Source organism: Nycticebus coucang, chromosome 15, assembly GCF_027406575.1.
Source record: "Nycticebus coucang isolate mNycCou1 chromosome 15, mNycCou1.pri, whole genome shotgun sequence".
Lineage (NCBI taxonomy): Eukaryota > Metazoa > Chordata > Mammalia > Primates > Lorisidae > Nycticebus > Nycticebus coucang.
Genome location: NC_069794.1, coordinates 76,197,710 through 76,215,334, shown reverse-complemented (window position 1 = coordinate 76,215,334; position 17,625 = coordinate 76,197,710). Strand labels below are relative to the sequence as shown.

At 35.3% G+C, this 17,625-nt stretch overlaps 1 protein-coding gene across 1 annotated transcript in view; it reads left to right on the top strand.

Annotated features, from left to right (window-relative positions):
- LOC128566496 (phospholipid-transporting ATPase IB-like) overlaps positions 1-17,625 on the top strand; it is a 372,171-nt gene that overhangs the window by 270,080 nt on the left and 84,466 nt on the right. The window contains exon 28 of the mRNA XM_053563334.1: positions 6,518-6,596. Coding sequence (XP_053419309.1) covers positions 6,518-6,596 — 79 coding nt within the window. The remainder of the gene's footprint in view (positions 1-6,517; positions 6,597-17,625) is intronic.

Genomic DNA, 17,625 nt, shown 5'->3' with positions numbered 1-17,625 from the left:
TGTTTTTTAATTTGTTTATGTGCTGAATTACATTTATAGATTTACGTATATTGAACCAGCCTTGAGACCCTGGGATAAAACCAACTTGGTCATGATGTATAATTTGTTTGATGTGTTGTTGGATTCTGTTTGTTAGGATCTTGTTGAATATTTTTGCATCTATATTCATTAGTGATATTGGTCTATAATTTTCTTTTCTTGTTGGGTCTTTTCCTGGTTTGGGGATCAGGGTGATGTTTGCTTCATAGAACGTGTTGGGTAGTCTTCCTTCTTTTTCTACATTTTGGAACAGGTTGAGTAATATAGGTACTAATTCCTCTTTAAAGGTTTGGTAGAATTCTGACGTGAAACCATCTGGTCCCGGGCTTTTCTTTTTAGGGAGGTTTTGTATAGTTGATGCTATTTCTGAACTTGATATGGGTCTGTTCAACATTTCCACTTGATTCTGGTTAAGTCTTGGAAGGTGGCGTGCTTCCAAGTATTGGTCTATTTCCTTCAGATTTTCATATTTCTGAGAATAAAGTTTCTTGTAATATTCATTAAGGATTTTTTGGATTTCTGATGAGTCTGTGGTTATTTCGTCTTTGTTGTTTCTGATTGATGATATTAGAGATTTTACTCTTTTTTTCCTGATTAGGTTGGCCAGAGGTTTATCTATTTTATTGACCTTTTCAAAAAACCAGCTTTTTGATTTATTGATCTGTTGTATTATTCTTTTGTTTTCAATTTCATTTAATTCTGCTCTAATTTTGGTTATTTCTTTTCTTCTACTGGGTTTGGGGTTGGAATGTTCTTCCTTTTCCAGTTGCGTGAGATGTCCCATTAAGTTGTTAACTTCCTCTCTTTCCGTTCTCTTGAGGAAGGCTTGCAGTGCTATAAATTTCCCTCTTAGAACTGCCTTTGCAGTGTCCCAGAGGTTCTGATAGTTTGTGTCTTCATTGTCATTTTGTTCCAAAAAATTGGTGATTTCTTTCTTAATCTCATCTCTGACCCAGCTATCATTCAGCATAAGGTTATTTAACTTCCATGTTTTTGTATGGGTATGCAGATTCCTGTTGTTACTCAATTCAAGTTTTATTCTACTGGGACTTGATCAAACTAAAAAGCTTCTGCACAGCTAAGAACACAGTAAGCAGAGCAAGCAGACAGCCCTCAGAATGGGAGAAGATATTTGCAGGGTATAACTCTGACAAAGGTTTAATAACCAGAATCCACAGAGAACTCAAACGCATCAGCAAGAAAAAAACAAGGGATCCCATCGCAGGCTGGGCAAGGGATTTGAAGAGAAACTTCTCTGAAGAAGACAGGCGCAAGGCTTTCAGACATATGAAAAAATGCTCATCATCTTTAATCATCAGAGAAATGCAAATCAAAACTACTTTGAGATATCATCTAACTCCAATGAGACTAGCCTATATCACAAAATCTCAAGACCAGAGATGCTGGCGTGGATGCGGAGAAAAGGGAACACTTCTGCACTGCTGGTGGGAATGCAAATTAATACATTCCTTTTGGAAAGATATATGGAGAACACTCAGAGATCTAAAAATAGATCTGCCATTCAATCCTGTAATTCCTCTGCTGGGCATATACCCAGAAGACCAAAAATCACAACATAACAAAGATATTTGTACCAGAATGTTTATTGCAGCCCAATTCATAATAGCTAAGTCATGGAAAAAGCCCAAGTGTCCATCGATGCACGAATGGATTAATAAATTGTGGTAATGTATACCATGGAATACTATGCAGCCTTAAAGAAAGATGGAGACTTTACCTCTTTCATGTTTACATGGATGGAGCTGGAACATATTCTTCTTAGTAAAGTATCCCAAGAATGGAAGAAAAAGTACGCAATGTACACAGCCCTATTATGAAACTAATTTGGGACTCTCACATGAAAGCTATAACCCAGCTACAACTTAACAATAGGGGGAAGTGGGAAAGGGGAGGTGGGTAGAGGGAGGGGAATCGGTGGGATCACACCTGTGGTGCATATTATAGGGGTATTTGCGAAACTTGGTAAATGTAGAATGTAAATGTTTTGGCACAGTAAGTGAGATAACGCCGGAAAGGCTATGTTAACCACTGTGATAAAAATGTGTCAAATGGTTTATGAAGTGAGTGTATGATGCCCCATAATCATATCATTGTATACAGTTATGATTTAATAAAAAAATAAAAAAAAAAAAAAAGAAAGATATTTTTCCTGAAAGTTTGTGTCAAAAATGTCAGTGGACATTATACATGGCAAAGTATGGTACATTTTATATATTTATTTAAGTAATTATTTGTAAAAGTATAAATGGCAAGAGAAACTCCTATCTTTTCCTCTATATGTATTGTTTCAAGGGGTCTTATATCCTTTGTAATAATAACTCACATTATTATTATTGTTATTATTATTTTCTTTCTGTCTCAAAGACTTTCTTTAACATTTCTTAGAGTGGAAAAAAAAACATTTCTTACAGTACAAATGTGCTGGCGATTAAGTCTTTCAGCTTTCACATGTATGACAATGTCTTTACTTCACCTTTATTTTATAAGCATTATTTTTGCTTTGTATGAAATTCCGTGTTGATAGTATATTTCTTTTAGTACTTTCCATAGTCTTATTTGTATTTTTTTTTTTTTATGAAATTGCTATCATCCTGAGTTTTCCTCTGGAACACAAGCAAGTTAACTGGAAACAGTTCAGCCCTTTATAGTGTAATCTTTAAGATTTATTATATGGGACATGAATAGTGCTAAGTCCAGGGATAGTTATTAACCACTCTTTAGGTAGGAGCTTTCTATGTACTGTCTGAATCCAATGTTCCATGGCCATGAGGTTGTCTAATATGAAATTAATTTGTTTTGAACTGGTTTCTTACATTCCTTCCTGAAAATTCCCTTACTCCAGGAAAATCTGTGTCACATTCTTTTTCTATATTCTTTTCTAGTCTTTTATTTCTTAGCCTCCCTGACAAGTATGACAGTAACTGGTATGTGTAAAATTGAAAGAGAAAAGCCTTCTGTTTGTATTGTTCTATCATCTAACCAAGGTGCACCCTGGTTTGATTGAGCTCAGAGATTTCATATTATTGAGATTTCCTCTAAGAAAATTGTACATGACCTGTTAAAGATTATTTTGACCAGGGTCACATTGTAAATGTAAAGGATGAGATTATATCACATAAAGTATGATATGAAATTACATTTAAAGTCCTATAATTTTAAAAATTAAAAACATTTTTATCTTTAAAAGAATTACTTCTGCTTCATAGTTACATGTATTCCCAGGCATTTCATTTTCTTTGAAGTTACTGTGAAGGATATTGTATCCTTGATTTGTTTCTCAACTTGATTGTTATTAGCATATACAAAGGTTACTGATTTGTGCACATTGATTTTATACCTTGCAATGTTGCTGTACTCATTAATCACTTCCAGGAGTCTTGTGGTTGAGTTTCTGGGGTTTTCTAAATATCAGATCATACCATCAGCAAAGAGCAAGAGTTTGATTTCCTCTGTCTCCATCTGAATGCCCTTAATATCCTTCTCTCACCTGATTGCATTGGCCAGAACGTCTAGCACTATATTGAGTAGTGTTGGCAATTAGTTTTACTCTGTTCAGTATGATGTTGGCTGTGGGTTTGTTGTACATGACTTCTTTAAGTTTAAGAAACGTCCCATCTCTTCTATTTTCTTAAGTATTCTGATCAGAAAAAGAAGCTGAATTTTGTTGAAGAAAATTATGAAACGCTGAGAAAAGAAATAGCAGAAGACACGAAAAAATCGAAGAACATACCATTCTCTTGCTTGGGAAGAATCAACATTGTTAAAATGTCTATACTACCCAAAGCAATCAATAAATTCAATGCAATCCCCATTAAAATACTATATAATACAAATTATACTTTTAAGAACTTGAAAAAATAGTTCTTCATTTTGTATAGAACCAAAAAAAAATATATAGCCAAGGTATTCTTAGAAATAAAAACAAATCCAGAAGCATCACTTTACCAGATTTCAGGTTTTACATGATGATCAAAACAACATGATATTGGCACAAAAATAGAGAGATAGATCTATGGAACAGAATAGAAAACTAGAGATGAAACCAGCCTCATATTGCCATCTGATCTTTGTTCAACCGAAGTATACACTGAGGAAAGGAATCCCTATTCAGTAAATTGTTGCATGACCAGAGACATGAAAGAACAGCAGCTTTGCCATGGGTATAAGTTCACTCCTGCAATTATTAAGGGCAAACAAGAAACAGACTATACCACATGGGATGGTGTGTAGCAAAGGATCTTTATTCTTGATCACCTATATACACTGGTGGTCATGTACACACTTAGTGTATGATCTCTAACTCTTTCTATCTAACCTTAACTTGTGAGGAGACATCAAGTCTACAAATCAGCATAAATTCCTCTGCTTTTTCTTTCTTCTCAGACATATGTTAATTCTTGAGCAAGGTATCCAAATAAAAATCACAAAGAACTCCTGGGGAAGAAGGGGAAACAAAATCCCTCAAGCACACACTTAGTTTGCCTCATAATGGAGTAATGACTTTGTTCTTCCACAAGGCAGAGACCTTTATGCTCCAAAGACAATGTGTTTTTAACATCTGTCAACCTATATCTCCAGTGGAGAGATTGTAAGTCTCATGGGCTTAATGGGAGCATAACATCAGAGAAACTGTTCTGAAACAGACTCTGAGTATGCCTCAGAGGGGAGCTCAGTTCCCTTTTTGCCTTTGTGTTAACAAAAGCCATGTTTAACCCATTACAGACTTGCCTTGTGTGGCTTATGTGGGACAGTTTAACCCACAGTAAATGGTCTGGGAGAACTCAATAACCACAAGTAAAAGACTGAAACTGAACCTGCACCTTTCACCACTTACAAAAATTGACTCACAATGAATAAAAGATTTAAATTTAAGATACAAAATGATAAAATCCTGGAAGAAAGGGTGAAACAACTCTTCATGGTCTAGGCAATCGCAACAACAATAAAAATAAACAAATGACTTAAGCAAAAAAGCTTCTGCACAGATAAGGACACAACAATTAAGGCATAAAGACAACCTTCAGAATGGGAACAGATATTTGGATGTCAGAAATATGATAACAGGTAGACAACCAGAATCTATAGAGAATTCAAATTAGTCAACAAAAAAGAGCAAACAATCCCATTTATCACTGGGAAAGAGATATGAACAGAAACTTCTCTGAAGAAGACAGATGAATGACTAACGAACACATGAAAAATGCTCATTGTCCCTAATTATCAGATAAATGCAAATCAAAACCACTCTGATATATCGTATAACCCCAGTGAGAATAGTGCACTTCACAAAGTCCCAAAGGTGCAGATGTTGGTGTGGGTGTGGAGAGAAGGAACACTCTAACACTGCTCGTGGGATTTGAAAAATAATATTCCCTCTTTGGAAGGAAGTATGGAGAATCCTCAAAGAACTAAAAGTAGACTTCCCCTTGGATCCTGTAATCCCATTACTAAGTACCGACATAGAAGAAAAAAAAATCATTTTACCATAAGGACCTATGCACTAGACTGTTTATTGCAGCTCAGTTCACAATTGCCAAGATGTGGAATCAACCCAAGTGCCCATCTACACATGAATGGGTTGATAAACTGTGGCATATGTATACCATGGAATGTTATTCAGCCTAAAAATGATGCAGACTTTATATCTTTTGTATTAACCTGGGTATGGTTGGGAAAAGTGTCACAAGAATGAAAAAGTGAGAATTCGATGTACTCAATACTAATATGAAAGCAGTAGATGAACAAATCCCCCCACAAGATATAAACACAATTAAACTCAAGAGGGAGGGTAGAGAAGGAAGAAGGTAGGGGGATTCATGTGGTCTCATGTAACAGACACAAGGTAAGGGTATATAGCATACCTCCTGGGGGAGGGCACAACTACAACTTGTACTCTATCTAATAAATGCAAACAATGTAACCTAGTTGTCTGTACCATTATATTAATCTGAAATTTTAAAAAATTACTTCTGGTTCTTTTTCACTGGATAATTCAAGACCTTATAATTTTTTATAACAAATATGTTATATTTTAGTTCCATATATTTATATTTAATAAATTTACTTTCAGAATAATATTATCGTATAATTTCATAGACATTTCTTGTAAAATAGAATTTTTTCAATCTTCAAAAATATTTTAGCTTTGCAATTGCATTATACATAGCTAATATACTTCATAATGTTGCATACAAAGATAACCAAAAAATGCATACACATTTTAAGAAAGGAAAAAACTGTATTAAAATTGTAGTACTCAATACATACTGATAACAAAAGAAAAAGAAAAGTCATGTTGAGTACCTCTTGAAATTACAGAAGTCAAAAGTGACTTGGGCATTACAAATTTATACAGGTTTTTTCTTTCTTAAAATGTATATGCATTTTTTTTCTCCCTGTGTATTTTTAGATTTATATCAAAATGCCTTCTTGACTTTCTTGCTTTGTTTTCTTTTAGGTGTTTTGGATTCAATGTATAAATGCTTTGATCCACTCCTTCATTATATACTGGTTTCCCACAAAAATGCTTGAGAATGGTAATGGATTTATTGTTTCTTTTTTTTTTTATTGAGGAGTATAGCGAAGGAAGGAGGGGGATTGATGTGCTCTCACCTAGTGGGCACAATGTAAGGGTATATGGCATACTTCCTGGGTACAGGGCATAACTACAACAGAGACCTTACCTACAAATGCAAATATAGTAACCGGATCATTTATACCCTCATAATCTGAAATTTAAAAAAAAATTCCCAGGTGATTGTTTTCTATTAAGGTATTACTTATACACAATAAATTTACATTTTTCAGTATACAATTCTGTGAATTTTGATGAACATATATATTCATGTAACTATAACTATAATCAGGAAATAAAATATTTACATCATTCCAAAAAAATATCCCCAGGCCATTTCACATTTCATAGTCAATTCCTCCCACCATTCTCAGTCCCTTCCAACCTCTAAACAATTTTCTTTTTTACTTTTATTTTTATTTTTTTATTAAATCATAGCTATGTACATTAGTATGATCATGGGGCACCATACACTTGGTTCATAGACTGTTTGACACATTTTCATCACACTAGTTAACATAGCCTTCCTATGTTAGTTATTTTGCTAAGTTAGTTCTTATTTTGCTAAGTTAGTTCTTATTTTGCTAAGTTTTCTTAGTTATTTTGCTAAGACCTTTACATTCCACATTTACTAAGATTCACATATACCCTTGTAAAATGCACCGCAGGTGTAATCCCATTAATCCACCTCCCTCCAGCTACTTCCCCCCTACCTCCCCTCCCTTTCCCCCTTCTCCCTATTCTTAGCTTGTAACTGGGTTATAGCTTTCATGTGAAGGTCCTAGATTAGTTTCATAATAAGGGTGAGTACATTGGGTACTTTTTCTCCTATTCTTGAGACACTTTACTAAGAAAAATATGTTCCAGTTCCATCCAAGTAAACATGAAAGAGGTAAGGTCTCCATCTTTCTTTAAGGCTGCATAGTGTTCCATGGTGTACATATACCACAATTTATTAATCCATTCGTGGATCGATGGGCATTTGGGCTTATTCCATGACTTAGTAATTATGAATAGGGCTGCAATAAACATTCTGGTACAACTATCTTTATTATGATTTGATTTTTGGTCTTCTGGGTATATGCCCAGTAGAGGAATTACAGGATTGAATGGCAGATCTATTTTTAGATCTCTAAGTGTTCTCCATATCTCTTTCCAAAAGGAATGTATTAATTTGCAATTCCAGTAGCAGTGCAAAAGTGTTCCCTTTCTCCACATCCACACCAACATCTCTGGTCTTGGGATTTTGTGGTATACGCTAGTCTCACTGGAGTTAGATGATATCTCAAAGTAGTTTTGATTTGCATTTCTCTGATGATTAAAGATGATGAGCATTTTTTCATATGTCGAAGGCTGCGCACCTGTCTTCTTCAGAGAAGTTTCTCTTCAAGTCCCTTGCCCAGCCTGTGATGGGATCCCTTCTTCTTTTCTTGCTAATGCGTTTGAGTTCTCTGTGGATTCTGGTTTTTAAACCTTTGTAGGAAACATAACCTGCAAATATCTTCTCCCATTCTGAAGGCTGTTTGCTTGCTTTACTTATTGTGTTCTTGACTGTGCAGAAGATTTTTAGTTTGATCAAGTCCCAATAGTGTATTTTTGAAGCAGGTTCAATTGCCCGGGGGGATCCTTCTCATAAAAAACTCACCCAACCCAATTTCTTCAAGGGTTTTCCCTGCACTCTCTTCTAGTATTTTTATAGTTTCATGTCTTAGGTTTGAATCTTTAATCCAGTGAGAGTCTATGTTGGTTAATGGTGAAAGGTGTGAGTCCAGTTTCAGTCTTCTACAGGATGCCAGCCAGGTCACCCAGCACCATTTGTTAAATAGGAATCTTTTCCCCACTGAATGTTTTTAATTGGCTTGTCAAAGATTAAATAACAGTAAGTAGCTGGATTCATCTCTTGGTTCTCTATTCTGTTCCAGACATCTACTTCTCTGTTTTTGTGCCAGTACCATGCTGTTTTGATCACTATCCATTTGTAATACAGTCTGAGGTCTGGTAGCGTGATTCCTCCTGCTTTGTTTTTATTTTTGAGTAATGTCTTGGCTATCTGAGGTTTTTTCTGATTCCATATGAAACGAAGTGTTATTTTTTCAAGATCTTTCAAGTATGACAATGGAGCTTTAATGGGGATTGCGTTGAAATTATATATTGCTTTGGGTAGTATGGACATTTTAACAATGTTGATTCTTCCCAACCATGAGCATAGTATATTTTTCCATTTGTTAACATTCTTGGCTATCTCTTTTCTTAGAGTTTCATAGTTCTCTTTATATAGATCTTTCACATCCTTTGTTAGATAAACTCCTAAATATTTCATCTTCTTTGGCACTATTGTGAATGGGATAGAGTCCTTAATTGTTTTTTCAACTTGACTATTGTTGGTATATATAAAGGCTACCGATTTATGAATGTTGATTTTGTAACCTGAGACGCTGCTGTATTCCTTGATAGACTTGTGACCTAAGATGTGATCGATTTTGAAGTAAGTTCTGTGGGCTGATGAGAAGTATGTGTATTCAGTTTTGTTGGGATGAAATGTTCTGTAGATGTCTGCTAAATCTAAATGCTGGATGGTTAGATTTAAATATAAAATTTTTTACTCAGCTTTTTGTTGGAGGATCGATCCATCATTGCCAAAGGAGTGTTAAAATCTCCAACTATTATGGAGTTGGAGGAAATCAAGTTGCTCATGTCTGTTAGAGTTTTTCTTATAAATTGAGGTGCATTGTGATTGGGTGCATAGATATTAATAATTGAAATCTCATCATATTGAGTCTTACCCTTAACAAATATGAAGTGACTATTCTTGTCCTTCCTTACTTTTGTTGGTTTAAAGCCTATTATATCTGCAAATAAAATTGCAATGCCTGCTTTTTTCTGGTTGCCATTTGCCTGAAACATGGATGACCATCCTTTCACCCTGAGTCTGTATTTGTCTTTTAAGTTAAGATGTGACTCTTGTATGCAACAAATATCTGGCCTGAGTTTTTGTATCCAGTCAGCTAACCTATGCCTCTTTAGAGGGCAGTTTAAGCCATTCACATTAATGGAGAGTATTGATAAGTTGGTGAAATTTGGGGTATCGAGTTTTTCAAAAGTCCAGTGGACATTTTTAATCCTTTCGCCATTGTGGAAGTTGGAGTTTGATCCGAAGTTTCTGAGTGAGTTTACTTTTGTAGTAGAGGATTGGGTTGGTCATTATGGAGGCTAGGTCTGAGAATATCCTGAAGAGCTGGTTTGGTTATGGCAAATTTCTTCAACATATGAATGTCATTAAAGTATTTAATTTCTCATCATAAATGAAACTCACTTTAGCTGGATACAAGATCTGGCTTTGAAAGTTATTTTGCTTTCGGAGATTAAACTTCGATGACCACCCTCTTCTGTCTTGAAAAGTTTCAGCAGAGAGATCTGCAGTCATTCTAGTGTTTTTCCCTTTGAAGTAATAGTTTTCTTTCACCTGGCCACTTTGAGAATTTTCTCCTTCATATTAATTTTAGTGAAATTAATTATGATATGCCTGGGGGATGTCTTATTGGGGTTGAGTCGTGCTGGGGTTCTGAAGCTATCTGCTATCTGAATTTCAGGTTCTTTAGGCATGTCTGGAAAATTCTCTTTCATAATTTCATGCAGAAGGGCCTCTGTGCCTAGTGAGGCCACTTCATCGGTTTCAGGAGTTCCTATGAGTCGGATATTTGCCGTTTTCTAGTTATCCCAGAGCTTTCTGAGAGAATGATCCATTTTTGCTCCCCATTTCTCTTCCTCTTTGAGAGTTTGGGAGTGTTCAAAGGCTTTATCTTCAATGTCAGAAATTCTTTCTTCTGCTTGGTCCATTCTGTTGCTAAGGGATTCTACTGTATTTTTCATACCTTTGAGGGCTGCAAATTCTTGCTTCACTGTGTCTAAGTCTTTGGTGCTTTTGTCTTTAAATTCATTAAATTCTTGAGACTGCTTTTGAATTTCTCCTCAAATTCCTAGTTCCATTTTGTTAATCTTGTTTGCCATCCAAATTCTGAATTCAATTTCTGACATCTCAGCCAGTTTTTTGTGAATGGGATCTTCAATTATATCTTCCATATCTTTCCTTGGGGGGGTTGATCTATTCTGGTTATTCATGTTGCCAGAGTTTTTCCGCTGATCCTGCCCCATGATTGTTTTACTCCCTTTGATTTGTCCCCTGGTGTTTTTTGAGGACCCGTACAGTGCTGTGGCCTGAGAAACTGGGGCCCTGTTTGGTGTAGAGCGGCTAAGTGGTTCTGTCTTGTTTTCAGCTGGTTTCTATTTGGATTTATTGTTTCAAATGTTTATCAAAAGTACATTATTCTCAATACAGTTAATGCATGTGTGCATGTCCACAAAAATAACTAGAGGACACAAAAATAGATTTAGAAAATATTACATAAATTGAATATTAGGCATTCCTCTGGCTAACAGATTGCAATCTGAACTTGTAACAACTGACCTTTAGAAACCATCTTCATTGCCTCTAATATATATAAATTGAGAACTAGTGCTTTTGTTGTTAAACTGTAAAACTTGAGTCAGGAATTCTGATGGAAAACAAATTTCCAAAGAATTACAGATGCTCATATTAGTGAATCTGAATTTATGTCTACTTTATTTCTTTTTTTCACTTCCTAAATTCTATGCTTCAATGTAGATTACAATATAAACCTAAAAAGATCATATAGAAATTTATCCTTATACCTAATTATTTGACGAAGTCTCCTGTTCCTACCATACAATTATCCAAACAACATTGTATGTGAAGTTTTTCTCTAAATTGTTTTAGATGTAATATGCCAAAAACTAGATTTATTTATGAATATACTATTGGTGTGCATTGTGTTTACATGCTGTATATGAATGTCTTAGGTTCAGTATTTTTCTATGACCATATTCAATTATTGTTGAGCATTTATAGAAACATGTACATACATTGGATGAATTTAAATTTTTAAGAACTTGAGTTTGAGTTAACTGTGCTTATTCATATTTAAAAGAATGAATATGGTGAAAAAACTTTCAACTGCTAACAACCTAAATAGCAAATTTTTTGGAAATTCAGTTCCACTTCCACGATGACAGTGTGAAAGGCTCCATGGACTTTGTCCCTACCCAAATAAACAAAGCTGGTCAAAAGTCAAAGAACACAATCATGTGAATTCAACTAACAATAAATGAAGGAACATTTATTCAAGGAAATTTATTAAAACTCAGTAAGAAAAACAAGAATATTTGGCATTTTAACCTAGATATTCTTCCTCCGTCCTGCCATGACAGCTTAATTTCATGAAATTCCACTCTACCAAGTATGGTCAACAATATGACAATTCTGATCCTTTGAGCTCTCAATAAAGGGTTATCATATTCCACCTGGAGGAGGCCAATAGCATTTCTCATTACCAACAACTCTGATTTGAAGAAGCTAAATTCTTGATGAGTGTGGCTGAGAGGTTAGAGTTCACCTTTTCCAATCAACTTATGTCCATAAGATAGAATCTCTACATTAGGGATAGCAGGCAGAAAATATTTGGGCTCTGAAACCCTCACCCCAGCTTGTTTGTAGCATAAAGCTTCCATGCTGGGAGAAACAAGCCTGAAGATTAGTAATTAATACCCCATTAACATGAAGAGTAGTGACTCAAAGATTTTGCCTATAGTGAGAGACAATATATAAGAAAAGAGAGCTCCAATATACTCCCTAAATTAGACTGTTTTACTTGAAACAGAATGTGGGAAAATTCAAATCTATAGGTGCTCACAAAAAATAATTATTTCCCTTAAGAGCAACAAGGTAAATTATAGGCCAATTATGAGAGAAGAGGGGAGAAAACAAATGAAAGGCTGGTTTCAAAATTACTCCTGCCTGAATTTAATGGGATGATGATACTAAGCCATGTATGCCCCAAGACATTGTTGACAACAGTAAAACAATTTACCAGTAATTAGTGTAGCCTAATACCTGGTGTAATACCAAATGATTCAAAGTTATTGAATCCTAGATAATCATTTTTTCTGCCATAACTTGACAAAGAAATCAGGGAAGTTTACAGTTGAAGAGATCCCAATTTATACCATTTCCATCCCAGGTTGACTGTGTCCTTGCCCAAAGCTGTGCCTTCTGAGGAGCAACACCAAAGTTTCACACTATAGGGGAAAGTACATATCACCGAAATAGTTTTGTAATGTCATAAAACAAACAAGTATCAATAATAAATGCAAGCCTTGGAGGGCAGCTTAGGGAAACAGTATCTAGAGATGATAACTTATGCAAAATTTCCACTTTTCAACATCAATAACAAAATACAAGACATGCAAAAAAACCCAGGAAACTATAATGCATACACAGGATAAAAGGTAGGCAACAGAAAGTGCTTATGCAGGAGTCAAGATGTCAGGTTTAATAAAGTCTTCAAAGTAATCATTATAAATATGTTAAAAGAACTAAAAAATATATGCTTGAAGGTATGAAGACAATGACTCATCAAATAGAGATTACCAGATTTAGGCAAATGATAATGTTTAAAAACTTGAACTCTAAGCTCCTTGCCTTTGAATATGAATTTTCTACCTGATAATACTTAAAATCCATCCCTTCAGAAATGCAAATTTAGGAGAGAGAATGTATTAGAAGAAGAGAGAGCTAAAGAACAAAAAATAAACTATTTGGAAACTTAGGCATTTCACAATCTGAAATCCTAGAGGCAAAGAAGAACAAAAGGGAGGAGGAAGTGAGAAGTTAGTAGGAAAAGGAACTAAGAATAAACAGGCCAGGAACTATGGCTTATGCCTGTAATGCTAGCACTATAGGAGGCTGACATGGTGGACTGCTTGAGTTCAGGAGTTTGAAACCAGCCTGAGAAAGAGCACAACCCTATTTCTACTGAAAACAGAAAAATTTGCTGAGCATTGTGATGCGCACCTTTAGTCCCAGCTACTTGGGCAGCTGAGGCACCCTGATCACTTGAGCCCAAGAGTTTGAAGTTGCTATGAGCTATGATGATGCTATGGCCCTCTACCCAGGGCAAGAGTGAGATTCAGTCTCAAAAAAAAAAAAAAAGAAGGGGAAGAGAAAGGGTAAAGAGGAGGAGAAGGAGGAAGAAGGAGGAGGAAGAGGAGGAACAGAAAAAAGAGGAAGAAGGAGGAGGAGGAGGAAGAGAAGGCAGAAAGAAGAAAAGAAAGAAGGAGGAGGAGGGGGAAGAGAAGGTAGAAAGAAGAAAAGAAAGAAGAAGGAGGAGGAAGGAGGATGAAGAAGAGAAGAGGAAGGAAGAGAAGGAAGAGGAGGAGGAGGGAGAGAGGAGGAGAAAGAGGAAGAAGAGCAAGAAGAAAGGTAGGGTATATGAGGTGAAACCAGAAAGAATTCACTAGCAATATGAAGAATCAGAACAGATCAACTCCCTTAAGGGATCACAATGAAGGTACCACAGAAGATTCCAAGTAAAAAGAAATTGTGAAAGTGACAGAAATGGAATTCATATTATGGATGGTAAAAATGATGAAAAGAATTGAAGGTAAAGTGTAAAACCACTAAAAGTAAATCCAAAAATTGACCCAAGAAATTAATGAAAGACAAGACAAAGTCTCCAAGGATCTGGACAAAATTAGAAAGGATATAACAGAGCTTAGAGAATTGAAGGAGTCATTCATGGAATTTCAAAACATAGTAGAAAGTTTCAGCAACAGATTAAATTATGAAGAAGAAAGAATCTCAGAGCTTGAAGACAAGGCTCTTAAGCTAACTGTGTCATTTAAAGAGGCAGAAAACAGAGAGTAAAAACAGAACAGTCTCTTAGAAAATTGTGGGACTACAGAAAACATACAAATATATGAATTATAGGTATCCCTGAAGGAGAAGAGAGTCTCAAATATATTCGAATGCTAGTTGATGACATTATAGCTGAATTTTCCAATCATTGCTAAAGACATATTCTTACTAGATAGATATTGAAGGCTGAGTTGGCTCAATTCAAACAGAGCATCTCCTAGATACATTGCAATTAATCTGGCCACAGTCAAAATGAAACAGAAAAGCCTAAGCAGAAGCAAACCGATAAAGGGAAACACATCAGCTGACAGATGACTCTCAGCTGTGAGTTTATAAGCCAGAAGAGAGTGGTCTGTCAATTTCAGTGTTCAAACAAAACAACTTCTATCCTAGTACTATGTTCCTGGGCAACTAAGTTTCATATCTGATGGACAGATCAAATATTTCACTAACAAGCAAACATTGAGGAAATTTGCCACCATCAGACCAGCTTAATGGAAGTACTCAGACCTGTACTATATAGAGACCAACACAATGGACTTTCAGCAAAGTGAAGACCCTGGAAACTAAAGGACAAAGCCTAGCTTCCACAATGGCCTAAGTGAAACCAAGGAAATAGACCTTTATACAATAAGATTAACAGAACTCCACCATACTTATAAATTCTCTCAATAAATGTGAATGGCTGAATTCCTCACTGAAAAGGCAAAAGCTAGATAACTGGATAAGAAAGTACAAACCAAGTGTATGCTTTCTTCAGGAAACACATATAACCCCCCAAGGACAAATCAAGACTCAGGGTGAAGGATAGAAAAACAATATTTCAGGCAAATGGAATCCCAAGAAAGTAGAAGTCACAGTTTTTTTTGCAGATAAAACCGACTTTAAAGCAACAAAAGTAAAGAAATACAAGAATGGTCACTATATGCCTGTCAAGGGAATAATGTAACAAGAAAACACTTCAATCCTAAATATTTATGCACCCAACATACATGCTCCCAGATTCATAAATCAAACCCTACTTGGTCTGAACAATATGACAACCAACAACACTGCAATAGCCAAGGACTTCAACACCCCACCGACATAACTGGACAGACCCTCTAAACAGACACTAAAAAGAAATGATGGGATTAAATACAAGTGTAGAACAAATGAGCTTAGCAGATATACACAGAACATTTCAACCCAATACTAATGAGTATACATTCTTCTCATCAGCTCATGAATTATTCTTAAAAATCAATCATATACTAGGACACAAATCAAGCCTTAAATTTTTATTTAAAAAATAGAAATTAAACCTTGTATTTTTACAGATCACAATGGACTAAAAGTAAAACTAAATGCCAAGACAAACATTCATCCCCACACAAAGTCATGGAAACTAAAAACCTATTGAGGAATGATAGCTAGGTCAAAGAAGAGATACAGAAGTCGATCATTAGATTCCTTAAACAAAATGACAAGTAATCCACAAGCTATCAAAACCTGTAGAATACCACATAAGCAGTCCTAAGAAGGAAATTAATTGGATTAAATGCCCACATCCAGAAATCAGAAAAGGCACAAGTCAAATTCTAATGACTCATCCAAAGGATCTATAAAAGGAAGAGAAATCCAATCCTAAAACCAGCAGAGGAAAAGAAATAGTCAAAGTCAGATCAGAACTAAATGAAATTGAGAACAAAAGAAACATTCAAAAGATTGGTGAAAAAAAAATTTAATTCTTTGAAAAGATAAATGAGAAAATGAGAAATAAATGAGAAAAAAATGAGAAACAGAAAAGTAAAATTTCTAATAATCTCAATCATAAATGCAAAAAGTGAAATAACAACAAATACCACAGAGCTAGAGAAGATGATCACTGTCTGTGTGTGGTAACTAAAGCCTAGCATTCTGCTAGGCTGAGGCAGGTGGATTTCTTGAGCTCAGGAGTTCAAGACCAGCCTGAACAAGAGACTCCATCTCTAAAAACTAGGCAGATGTTGTGGTGGGCACCTGTAATTCCAGCTAATAGAGAGGCCAAGGCAAAAGGATTGCTTAAGCTCAAGAGTTTGAGGTTGCTGTGAGATATGATGCCACAGAATTCTACTGAAGGTGACAAAATGAGACTCTGTCTCAAAAAAAAAAAAAAAAAGAAGACAATCATTGAATACTACAAAAATGTCTATGCCCAGAAATTCGAAAGTGTGGAGGACAAATTCCTGGAGTCACACTACCTACCTAGACTCAATCAAGAAGAAATAGAACTCTTGAAAAGCCCTACTTCAAACACCAAAATCAAAACAATAACAAAAAGGCGTCCAACAACAAAAATAAGTCCAGGACCAGACAGTTTCACACTAGAATCGTACCAAACCTTTAACAAAAATCTTGTACCTACATTGCAGAATCTATTCCAAAACATTGAGAGGGAATAAATTGTTTCCAGCTTCTCCTATAAAGCAAATGTCATTGTTACCCAAACTAGTAAAACACACAACAAAAAAAGACATTTATAGACCAATGTCATTAATGAATTAATGATATTCTATAAAATATTAGCAAACAGAATTCAACTTCACATTAAAAATATAATTCATCACCACCAGGTGGGTTCATCCCAGGGATGCATCCCAGGTTAAATATATGCAAATCTATAAACATAATTTACTACACAAACAGAAGTAAAAACAAGGATCATATGATCCCCTCAATAGATTCAGAAGCATTTGACAAAATTCAACATCTTTTTTGGTTAGGGAATTTACAAAAATTGGCATAGATGGAATATTTCTTAAACAGAGAGAAGCCATCTCTGAAAAAACCACATCCAAGATAATACTAAATTAAATAAAACTGAAAGCATTTCCACTTAGAACTGGAACCAGACAAGGATGTCCACTTTCACCACTACTATTCAATATAGTACTGAAAGGTGTATCCAATGCAATCAGATAAGAGACAGATATCAAAGTATCCAATGTGAACAGAGAAGGTCAAACTGTATCTCTTTGCTGATGATACGATCTTATGCTTAGAAAACCCCAAGAACTCAACCAGGGAACTCCTAGTAGTAATCAAGAAATACAACAACATCATGGGATAGAAAGTCAATGTATACAAATCAGTAGCCTTCATATACAATGGTCAAGCTGAGAATCGAATTAAAGATACCATACCCTTCACAGTAATATCAAAGAAAATGAAATGCCTTATAATATATTTCAAAATGGAT